This window comes from Lissotriton helveticus, chromosome 2_1 (genome assembly GCF_964261635.1).
Source record: "Lissotriton helveticus chromosome 2_1, aLisHel1.1, whole genome shotgun sequence".
Lineage (NCBI taxonomy): Eukaryota > Metazoa > Chordata > Amphibia > Caudata > Salamandridae > Lissotriton > Lissotriton helveticus.
Genome location: NC_136059.1, coordinates 383,839,372 through 383,857,774, shown reverse-complemented (window position 1 = coordinate 383,857,774; position 18,403 = coordinate 383,839,372). Strand labels below are relative to the sequence as shown.

At 41.1% G+C, this 18,403-nt stretch overlaps 1 protein-coding gene across 1 annotated transcript in view; it reads left to right on the top strand.

Moving 5' to 3' along the window:
* The window catches only part of LOC144817999 (complement component C6-like), a 652,704-nt gene that overhangs the window by 5,840 nt on the left and 628,461 nt on the right, over window positions 1–18,403 (top strand). Inside the window, exon 2 of the mRNA XM_078675004.1 lies at window positions 14,668–14,845. Coding sequence (XP_078531130.1) covers window positions 14,700–14,845 — 146 coding nt within the window. The 5' untranslated portion in view covers window positions 14,668–14,699. The remainder of the gene's footprint in view (window positions 1–14,667; window positions 14,846–18,403) is intronic.

Below are 18,403 nucleotides of genomic sequence, written 5' to 3'. Positions count from 1 at the left end.
GGAAAATCCAGGAAGAGTTCCACAGCGGTATTCGTACAAGCGCCGAGATACCCCAGCTGGGGTCGATTCGTGTGCTATACAAGTACACTGCATTTACATTTACATCCCCTATTTTGAATCTGGACCAAATTAGGCACATGGACCTAAAATTTGCTCTCTGACCCCGGGCACTGTACCACATATTGTACTGTAGTGTTTTTAAACTGTATATATGTATTAGTATTATTGCTGCTTAACAACATATATGCACTTTGCTCTTTTAGTGTAAATACAAGGTCTTGTTGCGTTTTATATTTGACATTTTATTGGTTTGTGTTTTAGTACTGTATTGATTTCCCCTCATTGTATATTGCACCAGACACTTTGCCCTAAAATCGGTTTAGCACTTTAGCACTTTAACTGGGATTTGTGTAAACAGTTTAGTGGGTTTAGAAATAGCCAACATGAACAAGCGGAAGCCAGATCTTGGGAAGAGTGTGGCTGGAACTTTAGATGCCTTCATTTTGAGGGCAGAACCAGCTCTCATTAATGAAATACAACTTACAGAACGCAGACTATCTCATGAGCCCCACCCCTCGCAAGTTAGACTCTCTCGAACCCCCGCAATTTCTGATTCTTTCGCGGTTCCCATCCAGGATGTATCTCCATCCCGGCTGAGTCAGTCCCCACTTGCCCCAGATACAATGATAAAGTCTGTTTCCTGTTCATCTATAGAGCAAGAATCCAGCTCTGTTAAATCTAAAGCTACAACTCGAGGGCAGAAAGCAAAACTGAAGTCAACTTATATTAGCGAATCCTCCTCTACAAAAAGGAAAAGTTGGGGACTAGCGAAATCAAATAAATCTGCTCAGGGCACATTTGGAAAGAAATTACAAGCTGTCCCTTCCACAAAGGTTTGCAAAGAGGGACCCCCTACTCTCATGATTCAGTCAATGTTAGAGCAGCACGCTGACAGCTCCCAGGAGGGGGATTTCTGGGGCAGGCTCGAAACTATGATGAACGGTGTAAGAGTAAGGTCACCTGTGAGGCCTATAGTAAATAGTGAGGTACTAGATAAGAGCAGTGCCAACAGCATTAGGCCAATAGTGTAGACATTCGAGCAATCGCACGACAGACTCCTACAAGAGCTGGGCCATCTGTGCCTCATAGGGCAAAGAGACCAGAAGGAAGGGACTTACAGCTATCAAGTCTTCCAATTATTGACCTCACACTCGAATCCACCCAATATGTAGTGGTTCTGGGGAATGTTCCCTCTCTCCCCAAAGGGGCTAGTGAGAACCACGGGCAGTTGAATAAATTAACTCACTGGTTCACACATAATACCACTTTGGGTGCCCGCGTGGTCAGAAATATCCTTATGGCTCGTAGGGTAAGTTGGATAGAGAGCTCACGCAAAATGGGCTCGGGGGACTGTGTTATTGTAAATTTTGGAAATCCTCACACTGCGGGCAAAATTTTATCTAGGGACATCAGGCTCACCCCCCTATTGGGATCTGTTATAAGGGCTTTACGCCTGGGGTACTTCTACAAGCCAGTCCCTTATAGGGACATGACTGAAAATGTCCCCAGGGTCCCTCCTCGAGGTGGGTGGTTAAATAGAATAGCACCTAGGCAACAGCCTATTTCTATGGTCTATTCACCTTCTGAACTAGAGAGACAGTTGGCACTGACCCGTCATTTCCACTAAACAACAGATTTGCGGCCCTAACTGGCTTGGAGGACTGTGATTGACTAAAGGAGCATCTACCCCCTGAGCTGGAGCATGATGTTCCTGACCAGTCCCCAGTGGAGGAAGCAGTAAGGCCCCCAGATGTGAGATCTAATAATTATCTATCCTGGAATATTGCAGGGTTGGCCAATACGCTTCAAGATCCACTGTGTGTGCAATATGTGAAGCAATTCACGGTAATTAGTCTCCAAGAAACTTGGTCAGTGGATTGTAATCTATTTCTGGAAGGTTACAAGGCTTTTTTGATCCCAGCCACCCTCTCGGTGAGCGGAAGACCAAAGGGTGGTCTAGCTGTATACATTTCTGTGGCTGTCGATTGTCAGATCCAGGTGATGCCAACTACACACCGTGGAATCCTGGCATTGTCCACCAAAAGGGGGGATACCAGAAGGGGCATTGTTAATTTCTACAATTCGGTGGCTTGTCTGCATGAAGACTGTAGCATGACTACTCTGGAAGCGTTTATAAGAGAATTCTTGGGTCACAGTCTACATACTCTTGTGGTTTCTGGAGATTTCAATATACACCCCTGTGGTAACCCATCAACATCTTGTATCTGTGAATTGGGCTGCCCCCGTAGGTGGGGTTTTCACTTCGAACATCATGCCCAAGGGGAACTGCTGAACAACATGATAAATGAACTGGATATGGTGACTTTGATGTCTTTAACTGATCCATATACTAAGTTTCATGTGCTGACTTTTATAGGGCACGGTAGGGGGTAATTTATTGACTACATTTTAATTTCCTCTTTGATGCAATCTTCTTTTCATGGTTTTAATATTGTGGAGAGTGAGTTTAGTGACCATAATCCACTAACTGTTTATATGTCGGGCCCATTAACAGATAAGTCTGTGGCTTCTCCAACCAGGGGTGTACTGAGACCGACGGATGGTAAGCACAGATTAAAATGGTCCCAGGTGTCCCCAGATCAATTTTACAATGAAGTAAAAAATATCCTGTGCACATGAATTAACAATATGTACAACTGAAGGTTTCTCCCCTAATGTGATTCTTGGTGCATATGTGTCAATAGCGCAAAAAGTGGGTAACATTTTAAGTGTTCCAGCTAATAGAAATACCACAAAGGGTCCCAGATGGTTTGATTGCCACTGCTGTAAAGCGGCAAAGAGGTTGAGGGAGGCTATGGCAGCCAAACCAAGAACTCAATCAGAGGTATGTGTTTGTCAAAAGGAATACAAGTTAGCCCTGGCCAAATGGAAGGGTGCCTTGAAGGAGGAAGCTGATCGACTCAATCACTCTCAGGAATAGTTCGAGGTTCTAGAGTGTTGTGAACCAACCCCTCTTTGATCAGGAAAGGGGGCTAAACTCACATATCACAGAGGAGGAGTGGGTACTTCATTTTGAATCCATGTTTGATTGCCCTCTTGAGCCTAACCCCCAAGAAAGACATGTTTCGATGGACCATGTAATAATTTGTTAAAGGGGTGAGATTCTGGACCGTATCACAGGATTATCCATCAACAAAGCACCAGGCCCAGATGTGATCTCCCCAGACTTATTTAGGTCAGACCCCTTGTTCTGGGCCCCGATAGTGGAGTAAGTATTTAATGCAGCTGCAAGGAATGGCTGCCCCCAGTCTTGGTCATCCTCCACTATAGTCCCTGTCTTTAAGAAGGGCAATAAAAATAGTACCCACTGTTCCAGACTGATTTCGCGTATTAATTCAGTGGTTAAAGTAGTAGGACGGATTCTTTTACAGAGGTTATCAATCTGGGCAGATGAGCATAAGATCATGTTGGATGTCCAATATGGATTCCGGGCCGGACGCTCTACAGTTGCTCAGTGTCTTAAGTCATCTATGATACTGAGCAAATATACTGTTGCTCACCCCGGAACCATCCACCTTGCCTTCATGGACTTGTCATCTGCGTTTGACTGTGTAAGCAGGGACAAGCAGCTGTGGCAGTCCATGAGGACAATGGGGTTGGAGAACAGTATAGTTAATTTTCTCGAGGGCCTGCACTTATCAACTAAAGCTAATGTCAGGTTTTCGCAGGACTTGCAGGTCTACAGGGACTTTGAGTTTAAGAGGGGAGTACAGCAAGGATGCATACTGGCGCCTTTTTTATTTGACTTTTATATAAATGAACTGGATAGTGCATTAAGGTTAACTGGAGTGGATTACCCCTATGTAGGGCGGTGCACAGACATAATATCGACTCCAAAATATCGTTTGGACAGAATATCGAGTTTTAAATATCGTTTGGACAAAATATCGACAGGACAGAATATCGACAGTCAAAATATCGTTTTTAAGGTAAGTGAAGTAATATCGACTGTAAATAATCTAGAAAGTGAAAATATCCAAGTATATAATCTAGATAGTAAAAAATATCGTTTTTTAAATAATATTTAATTATTTATAGTGTTTTTATGTTATAATATGTGTGAAAAGTGTCATTTTATGTTATAATTATTTTTAATTAATGATTTTTTTTAAATTATTGTGTAATTTTATTCTGTAGCGGGTTGTGGGTTTATAGGGGAATAGGGTGGGAAGTAATTTAATTATAATTAATTAAATATGTAAATTTATTAATTGGTAGTAATAATTAATTAATTGGTAATTAAATAATATTTGTTAATTATTTAAAATTTAATTGGTAATTAATTTAATTTAATTGATTAATTGCTAATTATGTAAATTAAAATAATTTATTTCCTGTAGCGTGTTGTGGGTTTATAGGGGAATAGGGTGGGAAGTAATTTAATTATAATTAATTAAATATGTAAAGTATTAATTGGTAGTAATATTTAATTAATTGGTAATTAAATAATATTTGTTAATTTTTTAAAATTTAATTGGTAATTAATTAAATTTATTTGACCAATTGCTAATTGTGTAAATTTAAATAATTCATTTCCTGTAGCGGGTTGTGGGTTTATAGGGGAATAGGGTGGGAAGTAATTTAATTATAATTAATTAAATATGTAAATTTAATAATTGGAAGTAATATTTAATTAATTGTTAATTAAAAAATATTTGTTAATTAATTAAAATGTAATTGGTAATTAATTTAATTTAATTGATTCATTGCTAAATATGTTAAATTAAAGGGGTATTTTTAGGGTTCAGGGTCAGTTTTTGGCTTTTGGGTAAAGGGGTATTTTTAGGGTTCAGGGTCAGTTTTTAGTTTTTGGGTAAAGGGGTATTTTTTGGGTTCAGGGTCAGTTTTTAGTTTTTGGGTAAAGGGGTATTTTTAGGGTTCAGGGTCAGTTTTTAGTTTTTGGGTAAAGGGGTATTTTTAGGGTTCAGGGTCAGTTTTTAGTTTTTGGGTAAAGGGGTATTTTTAGGGTTCAGGGTCAGTTTTTAGTTTTTGGGTAAAGGGGTATTTTTAGGGTTCAGGGTCAGTTTTGGGTTTTTGGGTAAAGGGGTATTTTTAGGGTTCAGGGTCAGTTTTTAGTTTTTGGGTAAAGGGGTATTTTTAGGGTTCAGGGTCAGTTTTGGGGTTTTGGGTAAAGGGTTTTTTTAGGGTTCAGGGTCAGATTTGGGTTTTTGGGGTACAGGGGTACAGTGTAAAAATAAAGTAAAATTACATTTACATTAATTTAATTTAATGAAATTGAATTAAATTAAATTAAATTATATTAAATTAATTTTAAATAATTTAAATTATAAAAATTATTATATACTTACCAATACTTACGTTGTAATGGTAGTGCATTGTAAAAGTTGCGTTGTAACGTCATATATCCACTGTTGCACTCCTTGGAGTGGGAATAGTAATTTTAACCCCTACGCTATCCAACGCTTTCCCTACTGTTGCACCCACTGGAGTGGGAATAGTAATTTTTACTCTTTTGTATTTGTACGTTAATAATATTGGCTATTATTTAATTAAATTTTGTTACTATATATATATATGTTTTAAGAAATATGATTAAAAAATATTATTTTTTTACTTTCATTAATTATTTAATTATTAAAAGTTATTTTAAGTATTGTTAAGTATATTTTAGTAATTAATTTTTTATATTAATGTAATTAAACATTGTTTTTATTAAAGTCGATATTTTTTACAACTATATTTTTGTAAACGATATTTTTAACTCGATATTTTTGTACTTACCTGTTTGTAGATAGAAACTCGATATTTTGTCTCTCGATATTTTGTCAACGATATTTTTGTTGGTCGATAGTCTGTCCCTCGATATTATTTCAGTGATCCATGTAGGGCGGCGTGGCATCCCCGTCCTGCTTTATGCGGACGACGCCGTCCTCATATACAGGACTGAAATGGGTTTGCAATCCCTTTTAACCACATTCTCCAGATTCATGTCTGACCAGGACTTGGCAATTAATAATTCCAAGTCCTACGTCATGAAAGTAGGGCAACCTTTGAAAAAGAGCTTTCATTTTAGAACCCTTCGCACAAATGTATTTTCCTATTTAGGGGTTCTATTTGACGCCCACCTTAAATGGGGTCCCCTAATTTTGAGGAAAAAAGGGGATCTGGCACAGATAAATACAGCAATTTTTAATTTTGCCTTTAAAATAGGGAAGAAATCCACAGGAGCTATGTTACAAGTTTATCAAGCTAAAAGCCTGGCCATAGCCACCTATGGTAGAGAAATTTGGGGATACACTGCCGTAGATTCCCTTCAGGTAGTGGAGAATGACTTTTTGAAATGCTTACTATGTGTTCCACGTGGAACCTCTAATTTAGCGGTCCATGAGGAACTGGGGGTCCCCTACCTAAGTGGTGCTATTGCTCTATGACCCCTGATCTTTTGGCTAAAGTGCTGGCTGAATAAAGAGTTAACTCTCAATCATTTAATACTAAGAGAGTGTATGTCTCTTGATAACTCGGCCCTTATTCCCTGACTTAAGTGTATCAAAAGAAATTTTGAAGGGATAGGGCGGGGTGATCCATTCGCCACCCCTGACGCTATCGTCAAGAAGGATGTGGAATTAACCAAGATAGGCTTTTTGACTTTAAGGAAATCGGACAGGGAAGCCGAGGAGGTGCTGAAACCTAGTGTCCGGATGTATTTTATGCTTAAAACAACCCCGATGACGGAATCCTATCTTATGGGGTCCCTGTCATCACATGAGAAGTTCCTGCTAACTAGGTTCCGGATGAACCTCTTCCATCTCTTGTTAGCCAGACCTAAGGGTTTTAGTAGAGGTCAAGTGCTAGCTCCCTGCGACTGCGACAGTCAGTCTCCGCAGGATTTGCTGCACTTTCTGTTTTTATGCAAACTGTAGGAATTTCCCCGTAAGCATTTTCTGGATCCCATTTTAAAAAGAATGAATTTTAGACAGGCTCGTCCGGCCCTCCTGTATCTCCAACTATTGAAAGAAGTCTGTATATTTTTTATAGTAGGGTTTTTAAAAGCTTCTGTGAAATCCAGGACCTGTATGGATGTGTAAAGTCAGTTTAACTTGGCATGTTTATTAATTCAGTTGACTTACCGCGGTACAGAATAATTTTTAAAATTATGTATTAATTTCTTAACCGTCTTTATGTATTTGTATCTGTGTAACTTTTATGGTTTTACAAACAAAAGCCGAATAAAGTTTATTTGATGATGATGACGCTGCCCTACATTTACAAGGATTAGGCATCGCCAAAAACTAAGGCCAGGTAAAACCTAGTCTTAGGATGGAAATACAAGGAGAAATGAATAATTTCACCTTGTATTTTGCTCTTTCTATGAAATCTGCATTCTGCAGCACACATAGAAACAGCAAATACCCATGAATGATTGTTTATGTGCAGGAAGATTTCCCTTCATGCACATAAATAATCACCCCTGCATTGCAGGCACCCTTGCAACATGGCTCAAATGTGCCTGCTCTGGCGCTAGGCAGCTTATTTAGTGGCATAGCTAGGGGAATCGCCGTGGTGTGTATTTCTGTTAATACGGTGCATCCCTGCGTTTAAAAAATGCCGTAGCACGGAGTTACGAATTTTGGAGTAACACCGCACTCCAACATTTTATTGTAAATATCCCCCTTATCTCTTCGGGAGAAGAGACTTTTAACCCCTTCCGCTCTGGGCTAATTCTCCTTCGGTGCGGGGGGGGGGGCACGTGTAGCGCAGCGGTGCTCGCGACGAGCCCAGCTCGTCATGCTGCACAGTGGAGCTGTGCTCATGACGAGCTGAGCTCGTCACGTCTCAGTCCACTCCCATAGAACGCCTGCACAGGCGGGGAATTAGCCCCGCGTGGGCCTGCCGCGGCAGTTATGACAAGCTGAGCTCATCATGAGCACAGCTCCACTGTGTCTCATGACGAGCTGAGCTCGTCATAAGCATGCAAGGGGTTAAATACAATAGGGTGTCATCTGCGTAGATGTGATAGTATATGTTAGATACATTCAACTATTCTGTTAGGGGTTCCATGAATAAATTAAAGAGTGTGGGTGAGAGCAAAGACCCCTGAGTGACCCCTATTGTGACCTGTGTGGGGTTAGATGGAGACATACAGGGCCCGATTCACAGAAATAACAAGAAAAAATCCTAAACTTACTACCATTTTGGTATTCACAGAAGGCACTTACTCATTTTGGTATTCACAGAAGGCAATTACTCATTTTGGTATTCACAGAAGTTAGGAGTCCTAACTTTAGGACTCCTAAATGCCTTCTCTGAATATCGTAAGTCTTAAAGTTAGGATTTTTCTCATTTTAGAAGTAGTAAAGTTAGGACTCCTTACTTTAGGACTCCTAAATGCCTTCTGTGAATACCGAAACTCTTAAAGTTAGGATTTTTCTCAGGTTAGGAGTCGTAAAGTTAGGACTCCTAAATGCCTTCCTTGAATACCAAAGCTCTTAAAGTTAGCATTTGTCCCAGTTTAGCAGAAGTAAAGTTAGGACTCCTAACTTTAGCACCCCTAAATGCCTTCTGTGACTACCGAAACTCTTAAACTTAGGATTTGTCTTGGTTTAGGGGTCGTAAAGTTAGGACCCCTAAACTGAGCAAAATCCTAACTTTAAGGCTGAAAGCACCCCCCGCCGCAATGCTAAAAATGCGGTGCCTGCCATGTTGTACATTGAAATGCAGGGGGATACCATAGATACCCCCATGTCCACCCCCCATCCCCCAGAGTCCCTGGGGGCCTGCAATGGGCCCCCGCAAGAAATACCCACATGCCTTTCCGTGGCAGCATATCACGCTAGCATGGGATTTCCTTTCCAGTTTGGTTTAGCGGATTGTATGGACTGGTGGAGACAATAACGTCGTCCTTTGTGATGTGATGAGTGATATGCTTGTAAAATTGGGCCTGTCTATCAAAAAAGTCCCTTGCGATTGTTTATATTCACATGTCTTTGTTATCACTTCTTGTACAGCACTATAGTCACTAATCATCTAAAGTCACTCAAGACACACTTGAACATTGTACAGTCTTTGTTTATGTATCTGTTCATTTGACAGCTAATCTAAAAGTCCTGTAAAGCAAAGATACTATTCACTGCTAAAGAAAGAGCTGTGTTTATTATTACTTTTGTAATTTTGGTGTGTTTCTTACAAATGTTTCCAGAGTATTTATTACTTTGTACACATTAGTTGTTAAACCCAACAGAACCATTTCTCTTTGCTATACAATTTACCCAGGTTCTGAGGGATACAGAGTCACCCAATTAATTATAATGGTATTTCTTCAGTCATGGCACCAAACTGGCACTTAGTGGAGAGCTCCCTCAACCAGGCCACAAAACCATCAATGGACTCATTTGACCACTGTGGCTGCGTATAAAATGTGTGACATTGCATGGCCACTTTGACCTGTTTTGCAAATCTGGTCTGGAGTCGTAAAACAGCCTCTTTGTATATATCTTCCATGGCACCATGGTGGCAAATTATAAAGATATGTTGTCCCTCTTTGCCTAATAGACCCAAAAGGGGAAACATCACTTACAACGCAACTTTTACCACGCAATGCTTTTACATCGCAGCTTTTACAACGCAAACCATTACAACGCATTGCGCTGGGGGGCGCTCTAGGATAGGGAATAAGTTTAATTTACTGTCCAACACCTTCCCTAGTGTCCACGGGGACTGGAGTTGGAATAGTAAATTAAACTATTCACTATCCAGCACCCCAAAGCGCTATGCGTTGTAATGGTATGCGTTGTAAAACTCACGTTGTAAAAGCATGCGATGTAAAAGCATGCGTTGTAATGTCGTACATCCCCTAAAAGGAACGCCTCTTTCCTTATGGCTGGAAACCTGGCCCCATCTAGAGCTAGGAGTTAATTTTCGAAACAGTCAATCCAATCTTCCCATTCAATTAGGGGCTCTCCTGGAATCATGAGAAAAAGAGGTGGAGTGACGATGGCTGTGCTGAGATCCATTCTCTTTTATTCTCCCTTTTCCTTCCTCTCATTAAACATTGTGACCACCCGATGGCAGGCTTGTGTCGCTAAAACCACACTAGTTGAATTTTGGAAACCAATTTTTGTTTTCCATGAAAACCCCAATGAAGTTCGTGAAACAGAGCAGCGATTCAGAATTGCTGAAAATGCAGACGAGCCATAGATGAGCGTATACAGCAACTTGCCTCATTCAACTTACTTGCTACATGGAGCAGGCTGGGCAAAAGGGCTAGACAGCTGACAGTGGCAATAGCAGTTAGCAGTGGCTACCTTCAGGTCTGGGATAAAATCTAATACAAATGTCATGAGAAGGCTAGAGTGAGCACCTTCTAACCCACTCTTTTGCTCCCAGGCTCAATTGTTGAGCAGTGCTTACCGTGTTAACGGATGTGCAGGCTCCTCAACAGTACTCTTGAGCTGCTTCACCGTTGGCAGCCTACATCATGTGACAAGTGCACTTTGCTTTCTCTTCGAGCACACCCCCAGGCTTAATTCCAGCGCAGCGCTTACCGTGTGGACGGACTTGCAGGCTCCTCTGCAATGCATTCGCGTTGCCTCACAGTTTGGGGCCTTCCTTCGAGTCCTGAGTGTAGTTCTCTTCCCTACGCACTTCGGATGCCACTGATTGTCATATGCTTGTGCCAGCCGCTGGCCGCTGCTACTCCCTCAGCAAAACAACGTTTCACCTTTGCTTCACCCACAGCAGGACGGCCGCTCACACACTTCAGTTGCCGCTCCCTACTTCCGTTGATGGTGTCGTCCTTTCTAGTCAAGGCGGCTACCACTTAATCTTCTGCTCACACTTGCACACTGCTTTAGGAACTGTCTCGGGATCCACACCTTCGTAGTTGCTCTTTTCTGCACACATCACTGCTCTCTCTTCTTGCCTTTTCTGTGCTAGCACAATTGGTTTGCTCCTCCAGACGGCCAGTTACACCTAACACACACTTAAGTTTGTTGTTTGGGTTGATATCTACTTCTGCAACGGCCCTGCGCATGGCCCAATCGTCGCCAAAATTGTCGTGATGAAATTAATACAGGAACACAGTTTCCTTCATCGAGTAGATTTATTCAGGCAGATGTAAAACCCAAACACAGCGTAGCCAGATACAGCGGGGCTCTCAACTGTCAACGCATCTGACACAACCCAATGAAATCAAATATTAGAACCTAAAGACATCACAAAGTACATCACAAAGGACTGCAGCCCCAGCCTAGCTGGAACTGCCTAAATACAATACAATAGGTTGATATCTCTGAAGAATATGTGGGTACCTTGTTGTCCTGACCTGGATGAGATTGTTTCAGTCATATGTTCTATAAAAGTGATGTTGTCACCTGGTGGGTGATAGACCGTGTGCAGTTTGCACACTGGACTGTTGCTGCTCAAAATGTCAATGAAAAGGTATTCGCATGAGGATATGTCCATTTTATGAGATTATTTCACTGCAATATTGTTTTTGAGTATGCAAGCGATACCTCCACTAGGTCTACTTGGTCTATATAATCTAATGATGTTTTGATAAGGTGGCACTGGTAGGTCAAGGGCTGTTGAGGGGGCACCAAGAGATTGCAGATGTGTTTCATACCAGGGTTATCATCCTGCTCCAGCTGAAGGTGGATTTGTAAGCTCTATTTTTCTTGTTCACAAGTAGGAAAAAGACCTAAGGCCTGTTATAAATGTTTTCTTCTTCAACCAGCAGGTAGTTAATCATCACTTAAAGATAGAAGGTATCTATCTCCCACCTGACACTCTCCTTCCTGGTTGCTGGTTAGTAATGCTTGATCTAAAAGACAAACAACTAACAGGTTATGTTAGGGATGCTTATTAATAGTCTAATCATTGGTAAATGCTCAACATTACAACCCATTGTTATTTACCCACTGGACACTCTAGACAGAGCCCTGCCATATGCAATTAGCATTGACCCTGATCCTCGTGGAAACCATTCAACCCAAATTGCTAGGTGAGCCCCTTCCAGAAAGAACCATGAGCAACCTCAGACCAGTTTCAGTCTTATTAGGCATAGACATTGAGGTATAGCTTGGATCATGTGGCTCAGCAAGCAAGGGCCACACATCTGGGTATGCCCTAAGCCACTTAAGGTGTAACCTCAAGCAACAAATGGTGATGGACGGAATTTTGTTACCACAGGCAATTGCTCGGGGTAGCATTCCAACCCATCATTTTTCTCCCATCATTTTTCTCCCATGTTGCAACTCTAAACAGAGGCCGAACGTATACAAATCTGTATGACCCTGCTCCTCATGGAAACAGTCTATCCCAAACTGCCAGTAAAAGTGTCACCCAGCCTTCATATGCCTTGTCAGTGAAGCATAGCTTAGATCCTGTGGCACAGCGCGCAAGGAACCCACTTATTAGCATACCTTTGGCCAATTACAGCATAATATCAAATAACCAACTGGTGATGGAAATAATGCTTGCAAATAGTCTAACCCTGCCAGTCACTTAGATTAGCATTTCAACCCATCATTTCTCAACCACTGTGCCACTGAAGACACAGGACTTCCCTTAGACTTCCTGTTCCATGCTGTCCAGAAGGTTTCTGAGTGGTCTGTCTCTAGCTTTTTCTTTTCCCTGTAGTCGGCAAAAAAAGATAGTGGGTGCTACTGGAGATGCTATGTTGTAGGCTTGGTGACAACATAAGCCTTTATGTCATCACACCTTAATGCTGCTGCCCAAGATCAGTCAATAGGGATGTTCAAATTATACTCATTAAGAAAGTTTTAGATTTCCTCTTCACTCAAGCTAGGAAAATCCTTGTTATCAAAAGTCTAAGGGAATTGGAAAGAAGCTTAGAAATACTGCAAAGCCATGGATTTGGTGGAGCACAGTTGGGCATTAAATACCTTGGACTGAATAATCCGTCAACCCTTTCCTCCATCTATGACAATAAGATTCCGCCACTGTTTAGATGTTTTGGTCAAAGAAACCTGTAGGTTGGGAAATCTGGTAATATATTGGATCGGTAAAAGCAAATATGTAAAAATGAATTTCATGCCTGCCGACTCCATGGGACCAGTGCCCTCGCACTCTTATTTCCAGCAATGACTTTAAAAGCTATCAAAAATAAACGTTGAAATTTATTTGGAACAACAAAACCTACATTATGACCAAATCTGTACTCTTTAGGACACTCTCTAATGGGGAGGCATGGTCCTCCTCAGCATTCGAAAGACTGTGGTATAAGCTGGAAAAGGAAGTGTATTAGGTACTCTGAAGACCACTTATGGCTGTGTCCAAGAACACATAAACACCATGAATCCCATCTATTTTCTACTACTATCACATTAAAATATTGGAATAGGGCAGTAGGAAACCCAACGGATAAGCAACTGTCCTCCCTCTGTGATTCTTGATGCATGTAATACAGACTTCCTACCGAGCATGGCAGATAGAAGATAGTTACAATAAGCAGAATGCAACCCTCTGAACTAGGCGAATCATTTGACAAAGACACTCTTAAAATGAGAGGACAATGTGCAAATAGACTTCCAGTTAGGCCCAAAAGATTTATACAGACTATTGCAGCTACTCCACTGTGTCTGACAAGCTAAAGTGAAGCAGATTGCAGGCAGGGAAGATGTCACAATAATGAAAGACTTCATAACAGATTGAATCTTGAAAAGGTCAGTGCACTACAAGTAGGCCAACAATATCAGATGCTCACATACATTACGAAATTACGACAGGAGCTCCAGTTAGAGGTGTGAGAGAGGTCCTGAATGACTATTTGGCAAAGAGCAACATATCCTCTAAAGTGATACCTCACACCAGTGAGATTGAAGGCGTTGTTTGGCATCTCAGATCTGTCTTAAAAGGGATGTGGCAGGTCGGCTCGTATCTCCACATGTAATGGATGTGCAATCACATCTGAAGGTTCTGAAATTAAGTCCTACCCTATAGCAAACATATTACCAATATTGAACTATCGCTAAATCCAGTTACAGTTCTACGTGGGGATGTTAATGAAGGAAGGCTTTATACTCTATACTTGATGACTAATACATTGATCTTTCAATTTTAACTGAACCCCAAACTTCCCATATGTGGGTTTGTGGTAGACTAAAATTTGGTATACCTTTCAGTGGAGAAATTGACGTGACCATTAGAGTTCGGCTTGCTCAGTATGGGAAGAAATGAACCCCGTTCCATAAATACGTAAAAGGACAATATTGAACAATGCCTTTGCATACTCCTCCACAGCTCCTCATTATGCCTAGAATGGGTTATTCCCCCTAACCAACATGAAATGCTGAGACTATACTTGAGATAGCAACAGAGCACTACAACTAGCTATTGTGTTACTATGTACAGTAAGTGGATTACCATTCTTCCTCTTCTGCCATGCAGTGTCACCTCCCTGTGATTTATGGAATAAGAACTTAGAAGATATGCATGTACATATTCTAGGAACTCTGATCCTCAATGCTTGTTTGCAATAATACTTTAACAAAGATGTCTTGTTCATGTATGCTCCCAGTATGAAACCTTGTGGCTAAGCTTATAGTGTTGTAATCAATACAATTTGTTTTAGGCTAACTCTGGACACTGACTGTATCATTGTCTTAGTTTTTTCCAGAGTGAAACTCTCCTGCAATCCTATGGATCACATCTGGCGTTTCTTGTTTTGTGTCCTGTTAAGCAGTCTAATTACTACCACTGAATCCTGTTTTTGTGAACGCTACTCATGGGGTGCCTGGTCAAGCTGTTCACAATCCTGCAATTATGGGACACAGACAAGGAGCAGGTTAGTCAGTTGAAATTCCAGTTTCAGAGTGAAGTTCTTGAAGAATTTGCAAAGTTATAATCCTGTTATCCTAGCAACCATTTTCAACATGAGTCACTAAAGGAGTCTCACATAACATTTCAGACTGCACTATGACAATGCACTGCAGCTCAACTAATTTTCTCCCCCACGTCAAGGAAATGCCATATAAAAATATAGTATACAAGAATATTCCAGAAAGTGATGACAAATAGATGCTTTACCTCAGTAGTTATACTTACCCCATGGGAAAATTGCCCAAGAAAACATCACCTCATTTTGTTCTCCAAGCACATTTGATCAAAGCAAAAGTGATTGTGCCACAAGCTTTTCGGTTTATGTCCTCATGTTTTGGAAATCAACATGCTTATAACAACCCTTAATGTGTTATGGTCTACAAAGTGGCATTTACCGACCTAAGACTTTTCATGTTGGCTTGCTCAAGATCATCCGTGTGCGCTCTGTCAAATGGTATTGTCCCTCAGAAGCTAACACTTGCTTCTTTATTTCAGTTTAAATATACACAAACGCAGATCCTGGGATACTTTCTAAGTATAGCTCTTTATTGGGTCAATTTGTACATTGGGGAATCATTGGAAACACTGATACTTCTGAACTATTCCCAGCTGTTGACAAATGTCCTTCTCAGAGTCTACCAGTAAGTTCCCGGTCTTGCTGGCAGACTAGAAACGCTCTATTAAGTATTAGAGAGGAGCTCATAACAACCCAGCGTAGCGGCCAAGCATGCACATTGCAATCACTGGATCTCTCAGCGACAATCGGTGCCATCAGTTCAGTCATTACTATTGTCCCGGACATGTTTCTAGAATCATTAAACAAGGGTATCGTGATTCATGGGTGTAATGAATGTGCTTTTTGCTAAAAGGACACACCCTAACCCGACACTCCCAAAAGGCAAGGCAAGACTCAGCACTTCCTTAAGGCGAGGTAAGAAACCAAATCCAAATGTATGTAAAGTAACACACACACGTTTATTAATGCAATATTTTAAAACGGCAGGCCAATATATCAGTCATGGCAGACTCTCATATATCAAAAGGACAATTAAAATAAACAGTCAAAATAGAATGCAGTATGTACAAATAGCAAAGAATAGAATAGAATAGAATAGAAATGGTTAGGAACACCTCACCGACTGAATTTGCAGCATCCTTGCCAACTCTAGCTGGGAAAGTTCTTTCAACAGCCCAGGAAGGAATTTCAGTCAGGACCTAAGTTCCGTCACCTTTCCACAGCAATACGTCTATTCTGTGGTGAACTTCCACCTGGCCCACGAAAGCTCCCAGCTTTAATACCATTATTCAACGTGGGACAAAGCTTCTAGAAAACCCTGCCCCTTTCTCATTGGATAAAACCAAGCTGGCTGGTACCAGTCTGCATCAAGGCCAAGACGGTGGCTGGCCAAGCCCCCGTATTTTGACTCTGAGACAGAGTTGTACATTCTACAGATAATATCCAGTTCAATCTGGTCAGTGAGGTGCGAACAACAAGTGAGGAGCAGAAAGACCTTGAATATGAGTCGCAAGCACTGCTGTGCACGCAGAAGCAAGACAAAGTCAGAAAATAAGAAGACATGAGGCCATGTCAAAGCCAATAGTAAGCACCTATAATTCTCATAACCCAAACAACTTGCAAGCACCACTGTGCATGCAGAAGCAAGACAAAGTCAGGAAACAAGAAGACATGAGGCCATGTCAAAGACAATAGTAAGCACCTATAATTCTCATAACCCAAACAACTTTCAAGCACCACTGTGCATGCAGAAGAACTGAAGCAAGGCAAATTCAGGATACAAGATGGCAGGAGGCCATGTCAAAGCCAATAGCAAGACCTTAATAATTCTCACCAATGCGCAATACAATACACATTTCTGCACAACTGCTTATAGCATCACATACTTCATCCCTCAATGTACAACACTGAGCACATATGTTCACCACCGCCCACAAACACTGCACTTCGAGACCAAAAAGTACATTCCACACCCCTCTCTCTCTCCCTCTCACGCCTTCAAATGCACATCCCACACCCTCTGCTCCTGGCAAGACCGTTCCACTCCGTGACAGCTCCCACTGAAAGACAGCAAGATTACAGGACAGAAGAGAAGCGGGCATATGCAGGGCCGTCCTACATTATGATGAGGGTAAAATAACACACTAAAGTCAGTTAAAATGGTGGTGGTTGAAGGTCATCATGGGGTGCCAAAATTATAAGAGTGGCTCTTTCACTACATTCCACCCCATGACCTTCGACTATCACCATTTACACATATAAAGAAACTGAACCTGTTAACTAAAGACACAACTACAAGTGAAAAACCTAATTTCTCAACTAAGAACACAACGACTAATAAATCACATGTTGAAGCAGAAACACATGTGCTGAACTGAAAACACAAGTATAATACTGTGAAATCGTAAAAGCATATAATAACAATTTCAAAGCAAGTCTTAACTGAAAGCGCAACTATGTTTGAAAGACTGCATGTGATAACTGAAAAACACAAGTATGATTGAAACACTCTGTAAAACAGTAATACCATAAAAGCATGTGATAATCACTTCAAAGCAAGTAAAAATTGCATTTCATAACTGAATAAACACAATTGTGAGCAAAGAACTACATTTCCTAAATACATGTTAAAGCAATAACTCGTGTGCTGAACTGAAAGCACAAGTATAATACCGCAAAATCATAAAAGCATGTAGAAATAGCTCATACATATCTGGATACTCAGCAAGAATAAATGTTTGATTGATACACAAAATAAATGCATCAAGCTTTTGAACTCGGTAATGCTCCTAATGTCTCTAATGGCTAATACTGGAACTTCTACTACTGAAGCAGCCAAACTTATATATATTGGGTGCTAAAAAATAAAAGCAACATCAACAGTTTTTTTTATCAGTCTATAGCTCAGAAAACATTTTCTTCACTTGCAGCACATTTTTATTGTTCTCCTTTTAAAACAAACAGTCCTTCTGTGTGAAAGACACACAGCCTTCTTGCATTTTGCTTCATCTCCACTAAATCAGTTCAGCGGTCTTGGCAAAGTAGTACCCTGTCCGGTCCGTTCAGCCACAGGATGTCAGCTTGCTTCGTCCGGTGTTCACTGCAGGCTTGGGGGGGCAGGGCAAGGGGGAGGGAAAGGTAAGGGTCCCAGTCATACAGGGACTCGGGTACAAAGCACACCAACACCTCGCAGTATGATGACCTGGAAAAGAAACAAACATCACTCATCTTGCAACGCATGTTTTTCTGTATCTGTTTTGCATTTCTGTCTAAAGGCACAATATTATCATTCCTGTCTGCACGGTTCACTGCTGGCTCTAGGGAATTGTCTGAGAATTCTACCCACGCTTAGCCCCCGAATTCTTGGTATTAGAGTGAAACTCTCTTTTTCCCTGCACAGTAAGAAGGGCTGGTGAAGTCTCCTTCCTGACTATTTCTCCACTCACTGCTGAATACGTGCTCCCTTTATCAATGGGCAGAAGCCCAAGGCATTCCATCTGCTCTGTC